General features: G+C 56.2%; 2 protein-coding genes across 2 annotated transcripts; both read left to right on the top strand.

The window, feature by feature from the left end:
* Positions 1–271: 271 nt before the first annotated feature.
* On the top strand, positions 272–12,896 carry ZDHHC1 (zinc finger, DHHC-type containing 1). The gene is made up of 11 exons (XM_006878896.1): positions 272–317; positions 1,446–1,688; positions 5,494–5,669; positions 7,201–7,302; positions 7,642–7,766; positions 7,862–8,020; positions 8,207–8,319; positions 12,014–12,096; positions 12,204–12,297; positions 12,432–12,510; positions 12,613–12,896. Exons 2-11 carry the CDS (start codon positions 1,446–1,448, stop codon positions 12,894–12,896), a joined length of 1,458 nt encoding a protein of 485 aa, XP_006878958.1. The 5' UTR covers positions 272–317.
* A 976-nt stretch (positions 12,897–13,872) lies between these two features.
* On the top strand, positions 13,873–17,690 carry TPPP3 (tubulin polymerization-promoting protein family member 3). Its single transcript, XM_006878694.1, has 4 exons — positions 13,873–14,022; positions 16,576–16,769; positions 16,884–17,037; positions 17,142–17,690. The coding sequence occupies exons 2-4, from the start codon at positions 16,582–16,584 to the stop codon at positions 17,328–17,330; spliced, it is 531 nt and encodes a 176-aa protein (XP_006878756.1). The 5' UTR covers positions 13,873–14,022; positions 16,576–16,581; the 3' UTR covers positions 17,331–17,690.
* The last annotated feature ends 649 nt before the right edge of the window (positions 17,691–18,339 follow it).

Genomic DNA, 18,339 nt, shown 5'->3' on the forward strand with positions numbered 1-18,339 from the left:
CTTATGACTTGTGTCTCTCGCATCCCCATGACGATTCTGCAGAATCAAAACCTCTTTTCAAATTTACAGTCGTGCAGGGCTGAGTAGCCAGTGAGCAGTGTAGGCACTGGCTTACCTGTGAATCTGTAGTGAACATGGTTTTCACCGTAACGTGGCCTTTCTTACCTTGCCCCGGGGCGGAAGGATTGAAGGCAGGACAGAAAGTGCCAGGTGGTTTAGGGCCAGATGAACCCACAGCATTTATCACACCCATGTTTCCTTTTATTTCAGATGTTTTCAAGTCAGCAAATATTTATTGAGCATCTACTGTGTACAAGGTACAGTTCTGGGCTCTTGGTGGGGTGGGCTTGAGAGACAGAAGTGAATGAATCACACGGCACACTCGCTGCCCGGGGGCTTGTTCCCAGCAGAAAGGCCAGCACATGGGGATGGCACAGGGCTGCAGAGGCAGCGGTGAGGTGCCCAGGAGGGCCTCAGCACGAGGGCCCGTGAGTCTGTGTGGAGCCCCAGCAGCAGTGGGTCCCTGGGTGAGAGCAGGCTCCGGAGAACAAGTCCTAGGGCTTTGGGCTGAGGTGTGGGAAAGGGCTCCTGGCAGGTGGCTGTGGTGGGGCTGCAGTACTCTCTTGGTTTAACCCTTGCCCACAGGTGTGGGCTCCTGAAAGGAGAACCCCCCCTAGGGTTTGGCCCCCAGCTCCTGACCATCCACTGAGCACTCCTAGTTGGCCTGTCTGTCTGCATGTGACACTGGCAGTCTGGGATCTAGCCTCACCTTAGACTTAGGAGATCCTGTGTGTGTGTGGGGGGCATCTTCCTGTAACAGGCCCACGCCTTGCCTGGCCTGCATGTAACTCTGGCCACCAGGCCAGCTCTTGGGCTGAAGGTGGCAGGCAGGGGAGGTTTGCTGCCATCTGGTGGGGAGGGCTTTGGCTAAACCCTGTCTTCTCTCATTAGTCGAAGGACCCTAACCCTCTGGTGCCATCTTTCAGTTCTTGGTGGACAGGGAGGGCCCAGATTAGATTAGAGAAACTTGGTCTCAGACAGCCCTTCTAACTGATCAGGGTCTTCAGACCTAAAAGGACTGCTTCTCAGCACCCACTCCCTATTCCCCTGAAAGGACACGGCCCAGCCTGATCTTGTTACTAGATGGGAATGTGTCTGATTGGCTTTAACTTTTATAGCTGTGGAGACAGAGAGCACTTTTAAGTAACAGTCAGGCACGCTGTGTCCTGAATAAACCTGTGGACCCTCCTACCATGTCCAGGTCAGAGCTGGGCTGACACTCAGCTCCCACCCTCCACTCCCTGCCCATCTGTGTCGTGCTGAGACCCCAGGTGTCCCTGCCGAGCAGCTGCCCCTCCACTACTGAAACCTGGCAGCCAGTGGGGCTGGGCTCAGGCCTTGGTCTGCTCTGGCAAATACTCTCATCACTCTCTCCCCCCCTGGAGATGAACATCTGCAACAAGCCCTCCAACAAGACAGCCCCTGAGAAGAGCGTGTGGACGGCACCTGCGCCGGCCAGCGGCCCCTCCCCGGAGCTGCAGGGCCAGCGGTCCCGAAGGAACGGGTGGAGTTGGCCCCCTCACCCACTCCAGATTGTGGCCTGGCTGCTGTACCTCTTCTTTGCTGTCATCGGCTTCGGGGTCCTCGTGCCCCTCCTGCCTCACCACTGGGTGCCTGCTGGCTACGCTGTATCCTTGGGAGAATGATGGGCTGGCAGGGCTTGGTTCTGAGGCTGGGGCCCGAGCTCACAAGGCACAGGCGGGGAGGGCCAGGCCAGGTCCTGACTCCGCCATGTGAACTAGCAGCAGCTCCCCACCTGCCTGGCCGCCAGCACCCCCTGACTCCTCTACACCTGCCGCTCCCGTGAGGTGAGCAAACAGACCAGGAGAACCTTGGAGCCTCAGAGCCTCACACAGATGTGGTTCTTACCAGCCGAGGTGCCACAAGTCCTCTGGCAGAGGAAGAGGGCCCTCAAGCTGCCTTTTGGCTAATTGTATCCAGAGCTGAACAAAGGATTTATTTGGGAGTAATTATTCCATTTATGAAAGAATTTTTCACTTTTCAAAGAGAGTCACAGTAGAATTCTCTCACGTAGGAAGTTACTGGCACATCTAAAATGTGGTTTTATTTATGAGCAGATTATTACAGGCTTATTTGGGAACACATTGGTTTTGTAACTCACACTCTCTTAGAGTGAGTTGGACATGGTCTGAAGCCAAGATAGGGGTGCCCTGGAGGCCTGCGAACAGGGGCAAACTCAGTTTTCACAGTCCTGGCCAGAATCTCCCTCCCCCAGAGCAGAGAGCTGGCGGCAGGGCCAGGGGACAGGAGAGTAGCAGGCAGCTCTGTGGTCCTTGTCCAGAGGGGCCGCTGAGTGCGCCCTGGCAAGTGTGTGCCGTGGAGAGGATTCCCTGGAAGGAGGATGAGGGCCAGCCATGGGGCTCAGCATGGGTGTGGTTGAAAGCCTGGGGCATGGAGTCAGCTGAGCTTGAGCGCAAATCCTCAGCCCCAGTACCAGCCTTCCTCACAAGGAGAGCTCCTCCCTGTTTCCCAGGTGGGCACGAAAAGCATATAAGGCTACGTGTGTGTGCATGTGTGTGCATGCAGACACCTGAATACACGGGCCCTGAAAAAAGCACGCTTTTCAGGAAAACTGCGGAGCGCTGGGCTGGTGGATGACAGGGCAGGGCTGTGGAGAAGGCCCCTGAGGAGAGATGGCTCGTGGACTCAGACACTGGCAGGGTCACTGGGACTCCAGGGTTCGCCAGGACCCAGAGTTACCAGTTTTAGGAATGAAAATCCAGGCTTTCCCTAAGGGATTTACAGGCGTTCACACTGGTAAGTAGAATGTTCCAGGGCACTTTCCTTCTCTGACCAGGAGTGGACACACCACCCACTCAGGGTTACCTGGGTTTCAGCTGGGAGGGCAGCTGGGAACCAGAGTGACACACTGGTGGTTTGCAGGGACTGGAATCAGAGCCAGTCACAGTAACTAGCATTTACTGAGCGTGTCTAGGGGCTGGGAAGTCCCTGGGTGGTACATAAAGTTAATATGCTCAGCTCCTCCCTGAAAGTTGGTGTTTCAAGTCCATGCAGAGGCCCTTTGAAATAAAGTGTAGGTATATGCTCGTTTTTAAAAGGTGAACCATTGAAAATCTTCTGGAGCACAGTTGCCCTGTAACACACAAAGGTGTGCCGGGAGTCAGGATTGACTGGAAAGCCACTGCTTGGTTTTGTTTATAGGTGCCAGGCCCTGAGTGTTGCCTGGACAACCTGAAGAAGATGTAGGGTGACTTTGAGGGGTTTGTCTTCTCCACATCCGGTGGCTGTCTGCTTTGTGTAGGGAGTTTATAGCGCCCCAAATCTGGCACCCCATTCTCAGGCCTGCTTAGTTCTTTCTTTCTCCTCTGGAAGCCTTGCTCTTTCTGCAAACTCCCCAAACCCTTCAGGGATGATGTAAGGTGGTAGTGAGTACCAGGTACCCTAAGGATGACAAGACAGAGCCCAGCTTGGGCTGCTTAGTGTCCAGTCAGCAAGAGACTTGTGACAGGGTGTGAAGGACTGGCCTGTAACATTCACCATGGAGATAGGGAGGTCAGTGCTGGGCATGCTGGGCCGTGACGATGCCCTGTCAGCTGCGGTCCAGCGCTGTAGGGCAGAGCCTGTCTCATGCTAGGGGCATCTGGCTGCTGGGAGTTGGGGGAAGGGAGGAGAGGGAATGGCTGATGGACAGTGGATGAATGATGGAAGGACAACAGAGGATAGAAGGATGTTGGGGCCTCATGGATGGATGGATGGATGGTAAGATGGCTGCCTGGGTGGAACCTGTTGGTGGGATTTTTATGTACTCAGACTTTGCTGCAAGTTGGCAGCACACTTATCTCCAGTGTTTGGCCCAATCACAGAGCAGTTGTTAGGTGCCATCAACTTGACTAGGACTCATAGCAACTCTGTGAGCAACAGATCAGACTTTGCCCAGTGATTACCATGCTCTATCCCTGCCCTGCTCAAGCCCATTCCTGCAGTTATTTTATCTGTCCATCTCCTGGAGCCTCCACTTCTCTTTCTCTGACTCTGTCTTTCCCAGCATGATGTCTTTTCCCAAGGAATGGTCCCTCCTGACAATGTATTGAAAGTATTCACGACTCAGTTTCATCGTTCTTGCCTCTTAATGAACACCCTGCTTACACTTCCTTCAAGATCAATTTAGTGTTTTTTGATAGTTCATGGTATATTCAGTACTTTTAGCCAACACGACAGTTAAAAGTAATTAGATTTTTCTTTGGTCTTCCATATTAACTGTCCAACTTTCAGATGCATAGCAAGCAATTGAAAATACTATGGGTTGGATCTGGCACACCTTAGTCTTGAAAATGACATCCTTGCTCTTTAGCATTTTGGAGAAGTCATTGACAGCACATTTTCCCAATGCAACACATCTTTTGACTCCTTGATTGCTGCTAACATGAGTATTGAGTGTGGATCCAAGTAAAATGAAATAGTTAACAGCTTCAATCTCTCATGATGCTGTATTTTCGTCCTGTGGTGAGGAATTTTGATTCCTCAATGTTCTGGTATAATCTACATTGAAGACTGTAGTCTTTGATCTTCTGCAGTGTTTCAAGTCTTCCTCAATTTCTGCAAGTAATGTTGTATCGTCTTTGTAACACAAGTGGTAGATAAGTCTTCCTCCAGGCCCGATACCACATTCTTTTTCATAGAGATGATCTTCTCTAATTAATTGAGCAGACAGAGTGCAGGAATTAGCCATACTGCCCCTGGTCAGGCTATGAACACGTCAAGTCATCCCAGACTTCAAATTCCCAGCCCAGGGCTTTGAATGCCTGGACTCCAGGTGGGGAGGCAGCAGGTGTGTGAGCCTCTGTCAGATGCAGGTGAGTCTCCTGGCCCAGCTGCTGAGAGAGCAGTTTCCCTTCTTTGAGTTGACTTCCCATGAAAGCAACATAAACAAGCTTAGAATGTAAACTTTAGGTCTCTGGACCGTAGGAGCTGAGCTCTGCCAGTCTCACTTTGCCACTAAGAATCTGAAAGCAGGGGCCCTGGTGGCCTAGTGGCAAGAAGCTGTGCTTCAGTCCCTTAGGCATGCAGTTCAAATCCACCAGATGCTCCGCTGGAGAAGGAGGGACAGTCTCCTTCTGTACCATTCGGATCTGACTTGACGGTACACACACACACACACACACACAGAGAGAACCCAAAACACACCAATAAATAAAAATAATTTTAAAAAATTGTTAATAATGAAAAAATTAAAAAAGAATCTGAAAGCAGACCAAATGGATCATGGCCAGGTCAAAAGCACCAGATTCCCCTGTCTTCTCCCATGCTGAGCACAGGGCAGGAAGAAGTGACAGGGGCAGAAGAGAGAGCTAGTTATGGGATATTTAATGGAGAACAATTCTCAGGACACAGGAAGCCGAAGTGGGGTTCCCAGCCAGCAGAGTGTGGAAAGTCCTTAACCTGATGGGCCAGTGTATGGGTGCCATCTTCGCCGGCCACCTCGTGGTGCACCTGACGGCTGTCTCCATCGACCCAGCAGATGCCAACGTGCGGGACAAGAGCTACACAGGCCCCCTGCCCATTTTCAACCGTAGCAAGCATGCTCACGTCATTGAAGACCTGCACTGCAACCTGTGTGACGTGGACGTGTGAGTGCACGTGGCCTGGGGGATGTGCAGGCAGTGTCTGGGACTCAAGACAGAGGGGCGTGCTTGAGGCTTCACAGTCACGTGGTTGCCTCAGAACCCTCCTGTAGTCAAGAAGCTCGATGGACTGGCAGAGAACTGGTGGATGAGGTGATTGGAAATAGGTGTGGAGTAGCATTTCCAACAGAGTTCACGTTTGCCACCACTGCAGACATTTCTAATGGCTGTGCCAGTGACATGCCTCCTGTCCCTGTCCCTGCATTTCTTATAAACCTCCCCACATAGGGTTGGGAAGCAGGTTAGTACTGAAATAGTCACATATGACCACTAAGCAAGGTGTGCAGCATCTCCGGCACTCCCTAGAAAGGTGAGAGGCCTGTCTGAAGCCTTGCAGTGACTTGTGTAGTAGATCCTGGATTTACAGCCCAGGCTGCCCTGCCTGGCCGCCAAGCCAGTACTGTCAACCGAGTTTACTTAGAAGGAGTTTGAGGCCCTGAGAGGCCAACTGACTTCCTTCAGGTCACACAGCTGGTAAGGAGAGGAGTAAAACTGCAGAGCGCATGTACACCCTTTGCTGGCCCAGACTGCTTCTCTAGGGCTCGCCCCAATCTCCTGGATCTTCAGAGGTAAGGGATAGGGGTATGATCCAAGGCCAGCTCCATACGAATCCAGAGACCCAGCCAGCCCGTGGTGGGGGGTCTGTGTAGGCAGGAGAAAGCCACGGGCATTCCAGTGCTGACTAAGGACCCAGCATCAACCGGTCTGGTCACTAGGCATCAGTCTGTATTGTGTGCTGATGGCTGCTCTGAGGGCTCTGCCCAATCTAAGGCTCCAGACCCCAGCCCTTCTAGCAAGGAGGACTGTGTCCTCTGTCCTGCACTCCCTCAAGCCTTCCCATAGTCCCTCCCAAGGTGGGAGACTCACCTGCCTCCTCTGCGTGGCCCCTCACTCACCCTGCCCCTGCAGTGAGGTGCCCTCAAACTTCCATACCAATGTCCACTTGCTCCCTTTGTTTTAGTCCAGACAGACTGAGGTTTCTAGAGGAAATGCCATTTTTGGTAGAACAGCTGACAAATGAAGATTCAAAGAACGGCCATGCCAGGAGCCAGGCAGGCTCCGTCCCCTCAGCCTGGCCCTCTGCTCTCTGGCTCCTCAGGGGACTTTTCTTGGAAAGGAAACCCCTTTTCTGATACACTGCCCTCTTCACCACCGCTGGGTTGTGCAGTCCCCTGGGCAGGGCAGTGTAATGACCCTCACTCCCCTCCTGCCCCTCCAGTCCCCTGGGGACACAAACAGAAGCACCACCACCTTTCTGTGCCTTACCCCGCAGTGCCACCAGAGGGGGCACATATGCATGGGTGTGAGCTCTGCAGAGTGGTGCCAGGTGGCAACCCTGTGCCAGGGGCTCTTGGTGCACACCCCAACCTCACACCCTCACCCCAAACCCCTACTCCTGTTCCACCCCCCCACCTCACCTTCAGATCACCACTGGCCAGGTGAGCCCACCAACCTTGCTGTACCCCTCCCCCCGTAGGAGCGCTCGCTCCAAGCACTGCAGCGCCTGCAACAAGTGTGTGTGCGGCTTTGACCACCATTGCAAGTGGCTCAACAACTGCGTGGGCGAGAGGAACTACCGGTGAGAGTGGGCAGACTGGGGGCCTGGGGTCTGATCTGGGGACCTTGTCACCTGCCGCAAGGGGCTTCATCTCTGGGAGTGACGTTCCTAATGGGTGCTGGCTGAGACAGCATAGGGTAGGTTTGGGGGTTTTCACTTTGCTGACCCAGGCATAGGCAAGGGCCCTTCTAGGGTGGCCACCCATCGTCAGCTTTGCCAAGTGCCTTTGGCTTCCTGAAGAGCTGGGCTGTGGGCTTAGAAACCAGCTCCCCAGACCAGTGTGACCCTTTTGTGCGTGAGGCCCTTGGCACAGTGGAGCACAGGGTGCTGACAGCTGCCCGGTGGGGCGCGGGGGCCCAGGCTCTTTCTCCACAGTGTGGCGTCGGCCTTGCTGGGCGTCCTGCTCCTCGTGCTGGTGGCCACCTATGTCTTTGTGGAGTTCTTTGTCAACCCCATGCGGCTGCGCACCAACCGCCACTATGAAGGTCAGTCAGGGCTCAGGTCTGTGCCCACACCCCCAGGCCTGTCCCAGCCACGGTCCCTGCCCCGGCTGAGTGCTGTCTCTGTCTGTGCCCCACAGTCCTGAAGAATCACACGGATGTGTGGTTTGTGTTCCTGCCCGCGGCCCCAGTGGAGACCCAGGCTCCGGCAATCCTGGCCCTGGCTGCCCTCCTCATCCTCCTGGGCCTGCTCTCCACAGCCCTGCTTGGCCACCTGCTTTGCTTCCACATCTATCTCAGTAAGTGCCCCCACCTCTATCTCGTAAGTGTACACACTGCCCTGCTGGAAGGTTCCATTGGCTGTAGAAGCCACACACACCCCACTTCGCAGTGCTCACCAGGACCCTGGTTTCGGCCTGGAGCTAGGTTCCCCCTTCTCTTCTCACCACCACACTGAGCCCTCTCCTCCCATCCTCCATCCTCAGTGTGGCACAAGCTCACCACCTATGAGTACATCGTGCAGCACCGTCCACCACAGGAGGCCAAGGAGGCCCACAAGGAGCTGGAGTCGTGTCCCCGCAAGATGCGGTCCATACAGGTATAGATGTGACCCAGGGGGATGAGCGGGTGGGCAACGAGGTCCATGGCTTGGAGGTGTGGTGAGCCATGCAGCAAGTAGCCAGTCTGGAGGCAGAGCCTAGAGAGGCAAGCCTGGACCAGTAGGCCACTAGGGGGCAGGAGAGCAAAGCCAAGTGTAGACTGAGCATGTGCTCAATCAAGTGGAGGCAAAGCCAGGGGAGTCCTGCATTCTGGACCCCACGTACTGTCCATCCAGGCAGCCTCCCCGCAGGTGCGGAGGGGTGTGGAGAGTGAGAGCCAGGAAGCAGGCAGGTGAGGCTGCAGGAGGAGGGGGAATGATGGACTAGCCACAAGGCTATCAAGTGGCTACCCAGATGGGGCCATCCATTCTCCATCTGTGATGTGAGCCCTTCCACCAGCTACTGTGATTCATTCTTAGAAAAACCTGTAAGGCAGGGACCAGTACCACACCCATGTTGCAGATGAGCATATTGAGGTCTTGGAACTATGTTTCCAAGTTCTGAACCAGGAGCTACTATCTCAACCCCAGCTCAGGCCTTGGCCTGCCCAGCTCAGCTGCTGGCCAGCTCATCCCCATTCCCACGCCCCGTGACTTCCTGAGGTCAACAGCTGGGGGTGGGGGGGTTCAGTCCTTGGAGCCCCCAGGGACTGGGAAGGCAGGGGGCCCAGGCAGGACTTGCTGGGAAGGCTGAGCCCTGGCTCCTGAGTCTTCATGGCAACTACACACAAACACGCTGGTGGGCGGATGGGGGAGGGCTGGGCCCAGCCTCTCCTGTTCCTGTTGCCAGGGCTTGACCCTGCCTATACACCAAGCTGCCAGAGCAGTGCTCCAGGGCAGCCCGGAATGGAGGTGGAGGGGTGCAGGGTGGCCCGGGGTGGAGGTGGAGGGGTGCAAACCCTGCCCCTCCCCCAGTGTGCCCACCCTGGTGCTGGGCACTGAGCTTGTGTGAGCACAGCAGTGGCTATAGTGGGGCGTGTACCTGCCCACAGCACAGAGGAGCCAGGGAACTGGGCAGGGCACTTGGGCAAGGCTTCATAGCCTTGAGATGCCCAGAGGTGTCTCTAGCTTATCCTACACAGATTGCCTTGATTTAGGGGCCAGATGTGCCAGAAGCAGGGTGTTTAGCTTCTGCCCTCTGTTCATCTGCAGCTGGCCTGAGAGAGGCCTATGCAGAGGGGAGGAGGGTGTGATTGCCCACTTGACAGGTGTAGCTGAGGTGGGTTTGCTGTGGTACCATTCAGGAATGTGTACATTGCTAAACTTCTCTTAGAGGGGATCCTAGGGACAGCTGTGCTGTGAAGGAGTTGAGTGGAGAGACTTGCCTCGATGGCTAGGACCTGGCACCTGTCCCATCCGTCTGCTGCTGCCCGCTCTCTGCGTCACCCTTACAGGGTGGGTCCAGGAGCACCAGGGTCACTGTGCCCCCGAGTGCTGGGCCCTGGAGGGTGCAGGTCCACATGGGGAAGACAGAATTGGGGACGGTACCTTCACTTCCCAGGAGTCCTGACCTGCCCCTTGGCCCTTCCTTGCTTGCAGAGCTCCTCTGCTCAGGATGGCACCCCACACCCTCCCCAGAGGGCCAGGCTGGGCATATGCTTGCCCAGGGCTTCAGTCTCTGCGTCTGTGCGACCAGCCATTGGCCAGCTGGGCGCTGTCCCCTAGATACGGCCTCCTCCCCACCCCCACCCTCAGCAGGAATGCGGGAGGGGCCCCTCTCTGGAGCCGTTGCCCCCAAACATAAGCTTGTTTTAGTGACGGCGTTGCTACTACAGTGTCCTCTGTGCATTAGTCAGGACGCCTCATTCTCCATGGAAACAGTTGCTGAGGGAGCGACAGCTGTCCCTGCACCCCTCCCCCCAGTGCACAGGAACAGGCCGGCAGGCGGGGCCACCTGGAAGGGGCGGGGCCACAGTCCTGGCTCCGCCCCACAGCCTCTGTGCAGCCTCCTTCCTGGCTTTGGGCTTTTTCTGGCTTCTGTGTCCTCACCTGCAGAGCTTGGGGACCTCGCTGGGGCCTGTCCTGCATGCTGAGGTACAGGCCCAGGCTGCATGACTTGACTTAGGGACCACAATTGCCAGCAGCAGAGACAATTTCTGCTCACCTATCCAACTGCAGATTACCTGAGGATGCCTGCCCCAGGGTGGGCAGGGTGTTGCTTGCCCTGTTTTACCCACAGTTCAGGCCTCAGGCTTCTTCAGTTTGAGGGGCTGGAACAGCCACTCTCAAGGTTGCCAGGAGGGGAGCGATTTCACAAGACTCAGCTCACTGATAAGCTAGGTCATATCCCCTTTAGGGGTTGAAGTGGGGAAGACCTGGGTACCCCTGCCCAAAATCATTGTTCACTTTCTGTGAGGGTGAAAAGTGTACTCAGGCCTCAGCTTGAAGGGAGTCTGTGAATGGTTGGCCAGCTCCTAGCCCCAGAGAAAAATTGATCTCAGTGACTGGAGTTCTAGAAGGGGCTCTTCCCCTGCTCCCACCACTGCGTAGTGCAATTTCAGACGGAGTACTGACCATGAGACACTGGGGGTTTCCTGGAGGAAGTGGGGTTTCATTAGCTAAAACGAAGACTGTGGGGACATTGGAAGGTCAGAAATCGACGTTTTGAGCCTCGGTTCTTTGAAGCAAGAGGGTTTAAGGGGGACAGTTCTCATTCTGTTTCCTTCCACAGAACAGTAGGATCGCTAGAGCTGATGTCACACAGTAGTAGTAACTCAATATCACTTTCCCTCCTCTTGCTCTCACCAGACCACATGTGATCCTTCCTAATGTTTCTTATCAATTTCAATACATACATACACGATCAGTTAGTTGCACATTGCTTAAATACTTGGTAGATCATATGAATTCTAAAGATAACATTTTATATAATCTTTCGAGATTGAATTATATTATTACTAACAGAGCAGAAGCCTTTTTTCTTGTTCTCCTTTTCCTTTAATTACTTTATTCTCAAAACAGTCACTGTATAGGTTCAGAAATACTAATTAGCACAATATTGTAGCTAAAACACTAGAAAATGTGATAGTCTGTAAAACAACAGCTTGCACTTGTAGCTTGTGCAGATGAAACCTCGTGTTCTGAGCCTCTCTGTACTTGGGCAGTATTGAGAGCTTTAATTCTGGCTTTTACAGAGTTCAGATAGTAAACTGGCCTGCAGGTTTTGCCGTGTGGGTAAACTAGGCTTAAGAAAATAGTTTTTAGGGAGCTCTGGTGGCCTAGTAGCAAGAAACTGCACTGCAATCCCAGAGGTACGCAGTTCAAATCCACCAGATGCTCTGCTGGAGAAGGAGGGTCAATCTCCTCCTGTGCCAGTCAGATCTGATTTGATGGTACACACACACACAAAAAATAAAGATTAAAAAAAATAGTTTTTATTGTTAAAACTAATCACAGGGTCATTTTTCTTTTTTTAGCATTAGACTTGATTTCTCTTAAGCTTTATCCACACATCGATCTTGGACCAACCTTAAACCACAGGGAAATTTTTTTACTAAAAAGAGTTTCTGCCGAAACACAAAAATGTAGACAGTCATTTGACCGTCTTGCCCTCTGACAGTGTCACCTGATTGGATCCCTCTGATATCGCTACCACAGAGGCCAATGCAAGCATGCCAGGATCTGGCTGGGCTGGGTACCTAGGGGACCCTGCATCCATCCTGGCCTCCTGGCCCCTGATCCCTCTCTTCCCCAGGAGATGGAGTTTTACGTGCGAAATCTGAGCCATGTGCGTCCGGATCCCCCTGGGCAGGCCAGGCCTGCAGCGGTGAATGTCGAGTGAGTTCAGCTGGGCATCTCTCATTAGCACGGCTGGGACCGTGGTGGGTGCAAGGGGGAGTCCAAGGTGGGTGAGGGGAGCTCTTACCTTCCTCCTTCTCCCTCAGCTCCACCCAGTTCTTTGCCACCAGTGGCCACAGGGAGCCCGCACCTTCGTCCTCCCCAGAGGCCCTGGCGTTGCCACCCCGGATCCGACCACAGGTAGGAGGGACCATGCTGAGCCCCCCCCCAAGGTGCGGCTGGATAACCGCACCCAGTCTCCTACCCAGCTGCTGCTTTCTAGCTATGTAGGGGGTCAGGGGAGGGCAACCCAATCCCCCCCTCTTTCAATGCAGAAAAAGAGAAAGCGGCGCGTGTATAAAGTTCCGATCTCTGGGACCCTGGACCTAGCACCTGCACGGCCTCGGTTGCCAGGTGAGCGCCTGGTCTCTCCAGTTCCCACCCCGGGAGCTCGAAGGAGGGAAGGCTGGAGCCCGGCACGAGCCCCAGCCCGGTCTCGCTCTCCTCGCCCCGCAGGCTCCCGGGCGTCGGGCCGCCGTTCCAGCTCCTCGTCGGATTCCACAGGCGCCAGCCCAGTGCGCGCCGCGGGGCCCGCAGGCGCCTATCACTCGGCCTCGGCCGAGTCCATGGACGAGATTCCGGTGGCGCAGACGCGCCTGGGCAGCGCCGCCCTGGCTGTGCCCGGGGCCCGGAGCCGCGAGCTGGGGCTGGGGCTGCCTGCACGAGCGCCCGCCGTCTTCGTGAGCCCGAGCAGCGGCGAGCCCGGGGCCCGGGGCGGCCTGGAGACCAGCGCGGCTTAGCCCGGCCGGGAGGCCGGAGGACCGAGGGTGAGCGGCCGGCCCGACTCTATGCAACAGCCACCCTCGAGGAACCAGAGCACTTTAGGGGTCCCCACGGCCGGCGGGTCCCCCTCCCCACTCAGCAATACCCGCCCCACTGACCATGATGCTCCAATAAACTTTTTTTATGCTTTTGCGGACTAGTGACTACTTTCATATTGCGAAGATCACTGACCTTCTATAGCAGCTTCTCCAGTGGACCCTGGACAATGCAGGGGGGCGGGGACCCCCAACCTGTCGCAGGGAGACACAGGAGGAATTGAAGTGCTCTGGTGCAGGACTCCTGGCTAGGAAAGGCCTTTAAAGGCCACCCACAAGAGGCTGTTTTCCTTGAAAATAGGATATACACTTGGAAAAATTAGGGGCGCTCTGATGTTCTAATGATGAGAAACTCTGCTGTAATCCGAGAGGCATATGGTTCAAATCCAACAGCTGCTCCATGGGAGAAGGCGGGACAATCTCCTCTGAGAATCTGCTGTGGGTCAGTTCAGACTCCATGGTACACAACAATAACAACTAGGGGAAGAGAGGCGGAGGCAGGATGTAGGCTCCAGCAGAGGCTGCAGGAGCAGAGGCCGGTGAGGAGGGGACCTAGAGAGCTGGGAAGGGTGCCCGGAGGTCCCGGTGCCTACTCCTGGAAGTGGGACTGCGGTCATGTACTGGGCACACATGGCCTGATCACTGTTCCCCCCCGCCCCCAGACCCCAGTGCTAGGCCCTGGACCCTACCCCCGACAATTGGAGGACTGCACGACCCCCGAAGTCAGGACTGGGGACAGGTCCGGGGGTGATGGTTGAGGCTGCGGGAGCGGCTCCGCCCGCGGAGCCCGAGCACCGGGAGGGCGGGGCCGGGGGCGGGGCCAGCGTGACCTTGGTCACTCTCCCGCGGAGACAGGCCCAGGGGTGGGACTCGGCGTCTCTATGGAGACAGAGAAACAGGGGATAATACAGCGGAGCCGCCCGGGCTGCAGTCCCGCCCCGGAGCCGGCAGGGAGCAGAGCTGCAGGGCTGCCTGGTGTCTCGCGTCTGTCAGTCTGTTCTTGGGTCCTTCAGTCCATCAGAACGTGCATTGCAGGAGCAGCCACGAGGTAGAAGCCGGTAGGAGACCCGGGCGCCGACCACCCTAGTCAGTACCCTGCATGCTCAAGGGCGAGGGGAGGAGCAGCCCGGGAGGGTCCCAGTCCCCCTGATACTAAGCTGGGGACGCCAGCTGAGCTGCCCTGCCCAGGCCCCGGCGAGCCCCACCCCCACCCTCACCTCCTGCCCTGGCTGATTGAAGACTCCAGCTGGCTCGGCGGGAGCGAGCAGGTGGCCCCCGTCCACGGGCGTGGCCGCTCCATCATGGCCTGCAGACCCCTGGGACCACAGCCTGCGACCTGTCTCCACCTGATCAGCCTGGGAGTACCAAGACTCCATCTTCCCACAGACAGGAGTGAGCACTGGACGCTGGATCTCGCTAGTCACTGGAAAAAGCATCCCGTGTTGCCTAAACATCCTAGACAAAGCAAATGCTGGGCCCTGGTGGGAGGGCGTTAAATCTAGGCAGTGCAAGAGGCGCGTACACTGCAGACTGGGGCTGTGGTCCCACAGAGCTCAGCTCTGGAGGAGTGGAGGCTGTAACTTGGGGGTGGGTACGTGGGCCCTGGGGAGGGATTTTCAGTGTTAAGCTGATGGTAGTGGAGGAGAGGGGTATTGAGCAAGGCCTCTGACTGGGGGCCTAGGGTAACTGACCCAGGTAGATGGTTACTGAAGCATATGAAGAACAGGACAGAGTTGTGGTCAGGGGGCTGGAGCAGAGGAAGTAGGGGGTGCAGGGGAGTTTCAAACAAAATAGTTCCTAGGGGCCTGCAAATGCAAAGCAATGGGTGTGGGCACTGAGGACATTAGTGCAGGTCTGGGAGTGTGGTCCCAAGGTCTCAACACAGGGCACCAAGAGCTGGACAAAGGAAGGGGGTTCTGAGGGTGTGGTCAGGGCTGCGTTCTGTGGAGAGTGAGGAAATCAGGTAATCCAGGGCATCGTTGAGGCAATTGTTGAGGCAATGGAGAAAGTAAGTGCTGCTGGTGTGTGGACAGGGGTTCTGTCACAGGGCTTAGGGGATGTGTGTGATTGCCGAGACAACTGTCAGGGGTCCCAGTAAGGGCCAGGGATGTGGGGATGGAGGGCACTGCAGTGCAGGGTGGAAGGTGTGGTCAGGGAGGCCTCAGACCCAGCTACCATGTATGGAGAGGGCTTTGCGTGGGGGGGAAATGCGGTGGGGCTGAGGGTGCCTGGGGATACTTCACTGAAGGGCTGAGGGTACTACCAGGCAGACCTCAGGACAGGGTGTGGCATAGATGCGGAGGGCACATGAGGTGTGGACATGTGGCTGGAGGATGCTGCAGTGCGGCCAGGGGTGTGGCCAGGGGTCTGCAGTAGAGGCTGTGTGAGTTGGAAGAGGGCCTTTAATGCAGTACTGAGAGTGTGCTGGATCAGAGGGGGCCTCAACACCGATGTCAGGGTGTGGCTAATGGGTGCCAGTCAAGACTGTGGAGGACCAGTGCTGAGTGTGTGTGGGTGCCATGCAGGGCTGTGTATGCAGACTGGCATGGCTGTGCTTAGGGTGTGGTCAGGGGCCTCTAAGGAGGACCTAAGGCATGAGCACTGGGCAAGGGTGCTTCAAGGCAGGGTGTAGGTGTCAGGATGGCAGTGCCAAGGCACAGTCCCACTCACCAACATGCCTCCCACTCAGGGTAGTCCTCCAATTTTCTATGCTTCCTAAATTCCACATACTAGGATGTTACAGCCCCAATGAGTGGCAAGGGGCCAGGAAGCCACAGTTGTGCCCCAGGCTCTGGGAGTGCTGGCTTGCCCCAACCATGGGCCCCTGTTCCCCAGCCCAGCCCAGCCCAGCAGCACTGGGAGCTTCTCCCTGAGACGCCCTGACACCAGCCTGCCCTTAGCAACATTCTCCAAGCAGCACCACCCTCCCTTAGCAACTGTCTCCAGGCTTCACAAACTGTGGCCAGGCCAGCACCAAGCTCCAGCTCCCCTCATGTTTTTGTTTAACAGCAAATAGTAACAAGGTCCCGGCTGGGCCAGCTACACCCCTGCCTAGGGCACCCACCCCTGCACAGGCTCTGGCTTCTCAGGTCTGGATTGGGTCTTGTTGGGGCCTATGACCTTACACACACACAATCTTCACAAAATACCTGCACAACCAGCAACCTGGCCCTTACCCAGCTTGGCGTGGGGCCCCCCAGGGAGAGGGCCCTGCTCTGCCACCCTCACTTCCACCCGGGCAGGCCTTGTGCCAGGGCCAGACAAAGCCATGTCCCCAGCTGCTGCCCTCACAATCTTTCTGGACAGTGTCACTCTGTTCCCAGCCTGGTGTGGGCATCATGATTTCATCTTCTAACCCTGCTCAGAGCCAGGGCTGGCACTAAGCAACAGGACCTTTCCTCTTGGGGCTCGTCCTAACCCCTCTCGGGCTCTGGGCCCACAGTGCCCCCAATGGGCCCGTCCCCACGCAGCACCAGCTCCAGCTCTGTAGTTATGAAGCAGACGAACCCACAGCTGAGTCTCAGCAGCAGAGACGGGATGCTCCGTGTTGGGGAGGGGAGGTGCAGCCTGGCAGGGAGGTGATCAAGGCGGGTCCCTACAGGCCGGCATGGCAGAGAGCACGGACATCGCTGGGCTGGAGGAGAGCTTCCGCAAATTCGCCATCCATGGTGACCCCAAGGCCAGCGGGCAAGAGATGAACGGCAAGAACTGGGCCAAGCTGTGCAAAGACTGCAAGGTGGCTGATGGGAAGGCCGTGACAGGGACGGATGTGGACATCGTCTTCTCCAAAGTCAAGTGAGCTCCAGGCAGTCCCTGCTTCCAATGGCCCCTGAAGGCGGGGGCGGGGAGGCCAGGGCCAGGCAGAACCCTGGAGCAGGGGACAGCTCATGATGCCCACGTGCCTGGCAGGGGGAAGTCGGCTCGAGTCATCAACTACGAGGAGTTCAAGAAGGCCCTCGAAGAGCTGGCAACCAAGCGGTTCAAAGGGAAGAGCAAAGAGGAGGCCTTCGATGCGATCTGCCAGCTGGTGGCCGGCAAGGAGCCAGCCAACGTGGGGGTCACGGTGAGTGCTCTGCTGTGGCCCCTGGGGTCGTGGGAGGATTCTCACGAGGAGGTGAGGACTGGGCTCCCTTACCAGGTGTGCATGGGGAAACTCTATTCAAACAGAAAGCGAAAACAGGAGGGGCCGTGGAACGGCTGACCGACACCAGCAAGTACACGGGCTCCCACAAGGAGCGATTTGATGAGAGCGGCAAGGGCAAGGGCATTGCAGGGCGGCAGGACATCCTGGATGACAGTGGCTACGTGAGTGCCTACAAGAACGCGGGCACCTATGATGCCAAGGTGAAGAAATGAGGCCTGGGAAGGCCCCCCGGCATAACTGCCCCCGCCAGAGGCTCAGGCCGAGGCCCAAGGGGCACGTGAAGCAAAGAGTCGGCCCCTAACCTGCCAGATGAGCTACCCAGAGCGTCCTGCCCAGCCCCATGGGGCCAGCCCATCAGGTCTCTGACCCAGACTGCTATGCACCCTCCTCCTCCTCCTGTGCCCCTTGCCAACTTATCTCTCTCTGGAGAGTCTGTGCCGATAGCCTCACCACCCCAGCCTGGCCCCAGGTATGGCTAACCCTTGCCTGCTTGACTCATATTTAAACTGCTGCTCTGGCCAAGTGCCTAATTCTTCCCCAGACCTCAATAAAAGACACCTTTTGTACCAAAATGGCCTGGTTGGGTAGATGATGATGGAGGTAATAGCATGTATACCTCGAGACCCCCACAAAACAGCACCCCTACATGGCACACCCTGCTGATCACTCTCTGCTGCGGGGAGCCCTGCCCAGAAAGAAACAACACCCATCCCTTCCATTAGCCTGGAGCCAGACCGCCCAAGGATGCTCCTTAGGGAACCCAGAGCCTTTTAACTCAGATATCACATCTTACCTTCCGGCAATTAGGCTCCTCTCGTCTCTGATAGCAGGCAGAGTGGTGAGACAGCAGATGAGGCCCAGGCTAAGCCCTGGCAGAGGCCCTGGTGCGACCAGGACAAGTCATTTTGGGTTCTAGCTCCGAATACAGAGAATAGAACCTGAAAAAACCCTCAGTGGGTATGTGCTTCCATTCCTTCATTTTCTAGGTGAGGAGAGGGCTTCTGCAGAATCGAGGCCAAAGCTGTACCTCCTGTCTCATAGACCCGGTGTTTTCTGCCACAGAAGGCCTTAATACTGATTCCCAGAAATGGGCTGGGAAGCTGACAGTGCAACCTAGCACTGAATGCCGGCCTTCAGCAGGTGGGTGGGAGGCTCACCCTCTCCAGTTATCCAACACCCCAGGACTCTTGAGCATTTGCAATTTGTTCTCCCCTCTGAAGA

This window comes from Elephantulus edwardii, unplaced genomic scaffold (assembly GCF_000299155.1).
Source record: "Elephantulus edwardii isolate Elephantulus edwardi_28Jun2011 unplaced genomic scaffold, EleEdw1.0 scaffold00001, whole genome shotgun sequence".
NCBI classification, from domain to species: domain Eukaryota; kingdom Metazoa; phylum Chordata; class Mammalia; order Macroscelidea; family Macroscelididae; genus Elephantulus; species Elephantulus edwardii.

Bases quoted from the DNA above. Each gene is read 5' to 3' on its own strand.
- ZDHHC1 (XM_006878896.1), top strand. From the start codon at position 1,446: ATGAACATCTGCAACAAGCCCTCCAACAAGACAGCCCCTGAGAAGAGC. The intron at 5,670-7,200 runs GTGAGTGCACGT...CTCCCCCCGTAG, and splicing joins AACCTGTGTGACGTGGACGT to GAGCGCTCGCTCCAAGCACT. The intron at 8,021-8,206 runs GTAAGTGCCCCC...CTCCATCCTCAG, and splicing joins TTGCTTCCACATCTATCTCA to TGTGGCACAAGCTCACCACC.
- TPPP3 (XM_006878694.1), top strand. From the start codon at position 16,582: ATGGCAGAGAGCACGGACATCGCTGGGCTGGAGGAGAGCTTCCGCAAA. The intron at 16,770-16,883 runs GTGAGCTCCAGG...CGTGCCTGGCAG, and splicing joins ATCGTCTTCTCCAAAGTCAA to GGGGAAGTCGGCTCGAGTCA. The intron at 17,038-17,141 runs GTGAGTGCTCTG...CTATTCAAACAG, and splicing joins CAGCCAACGTGGGGGTCACG to AAAGCGAAAACAGGAGGGGC.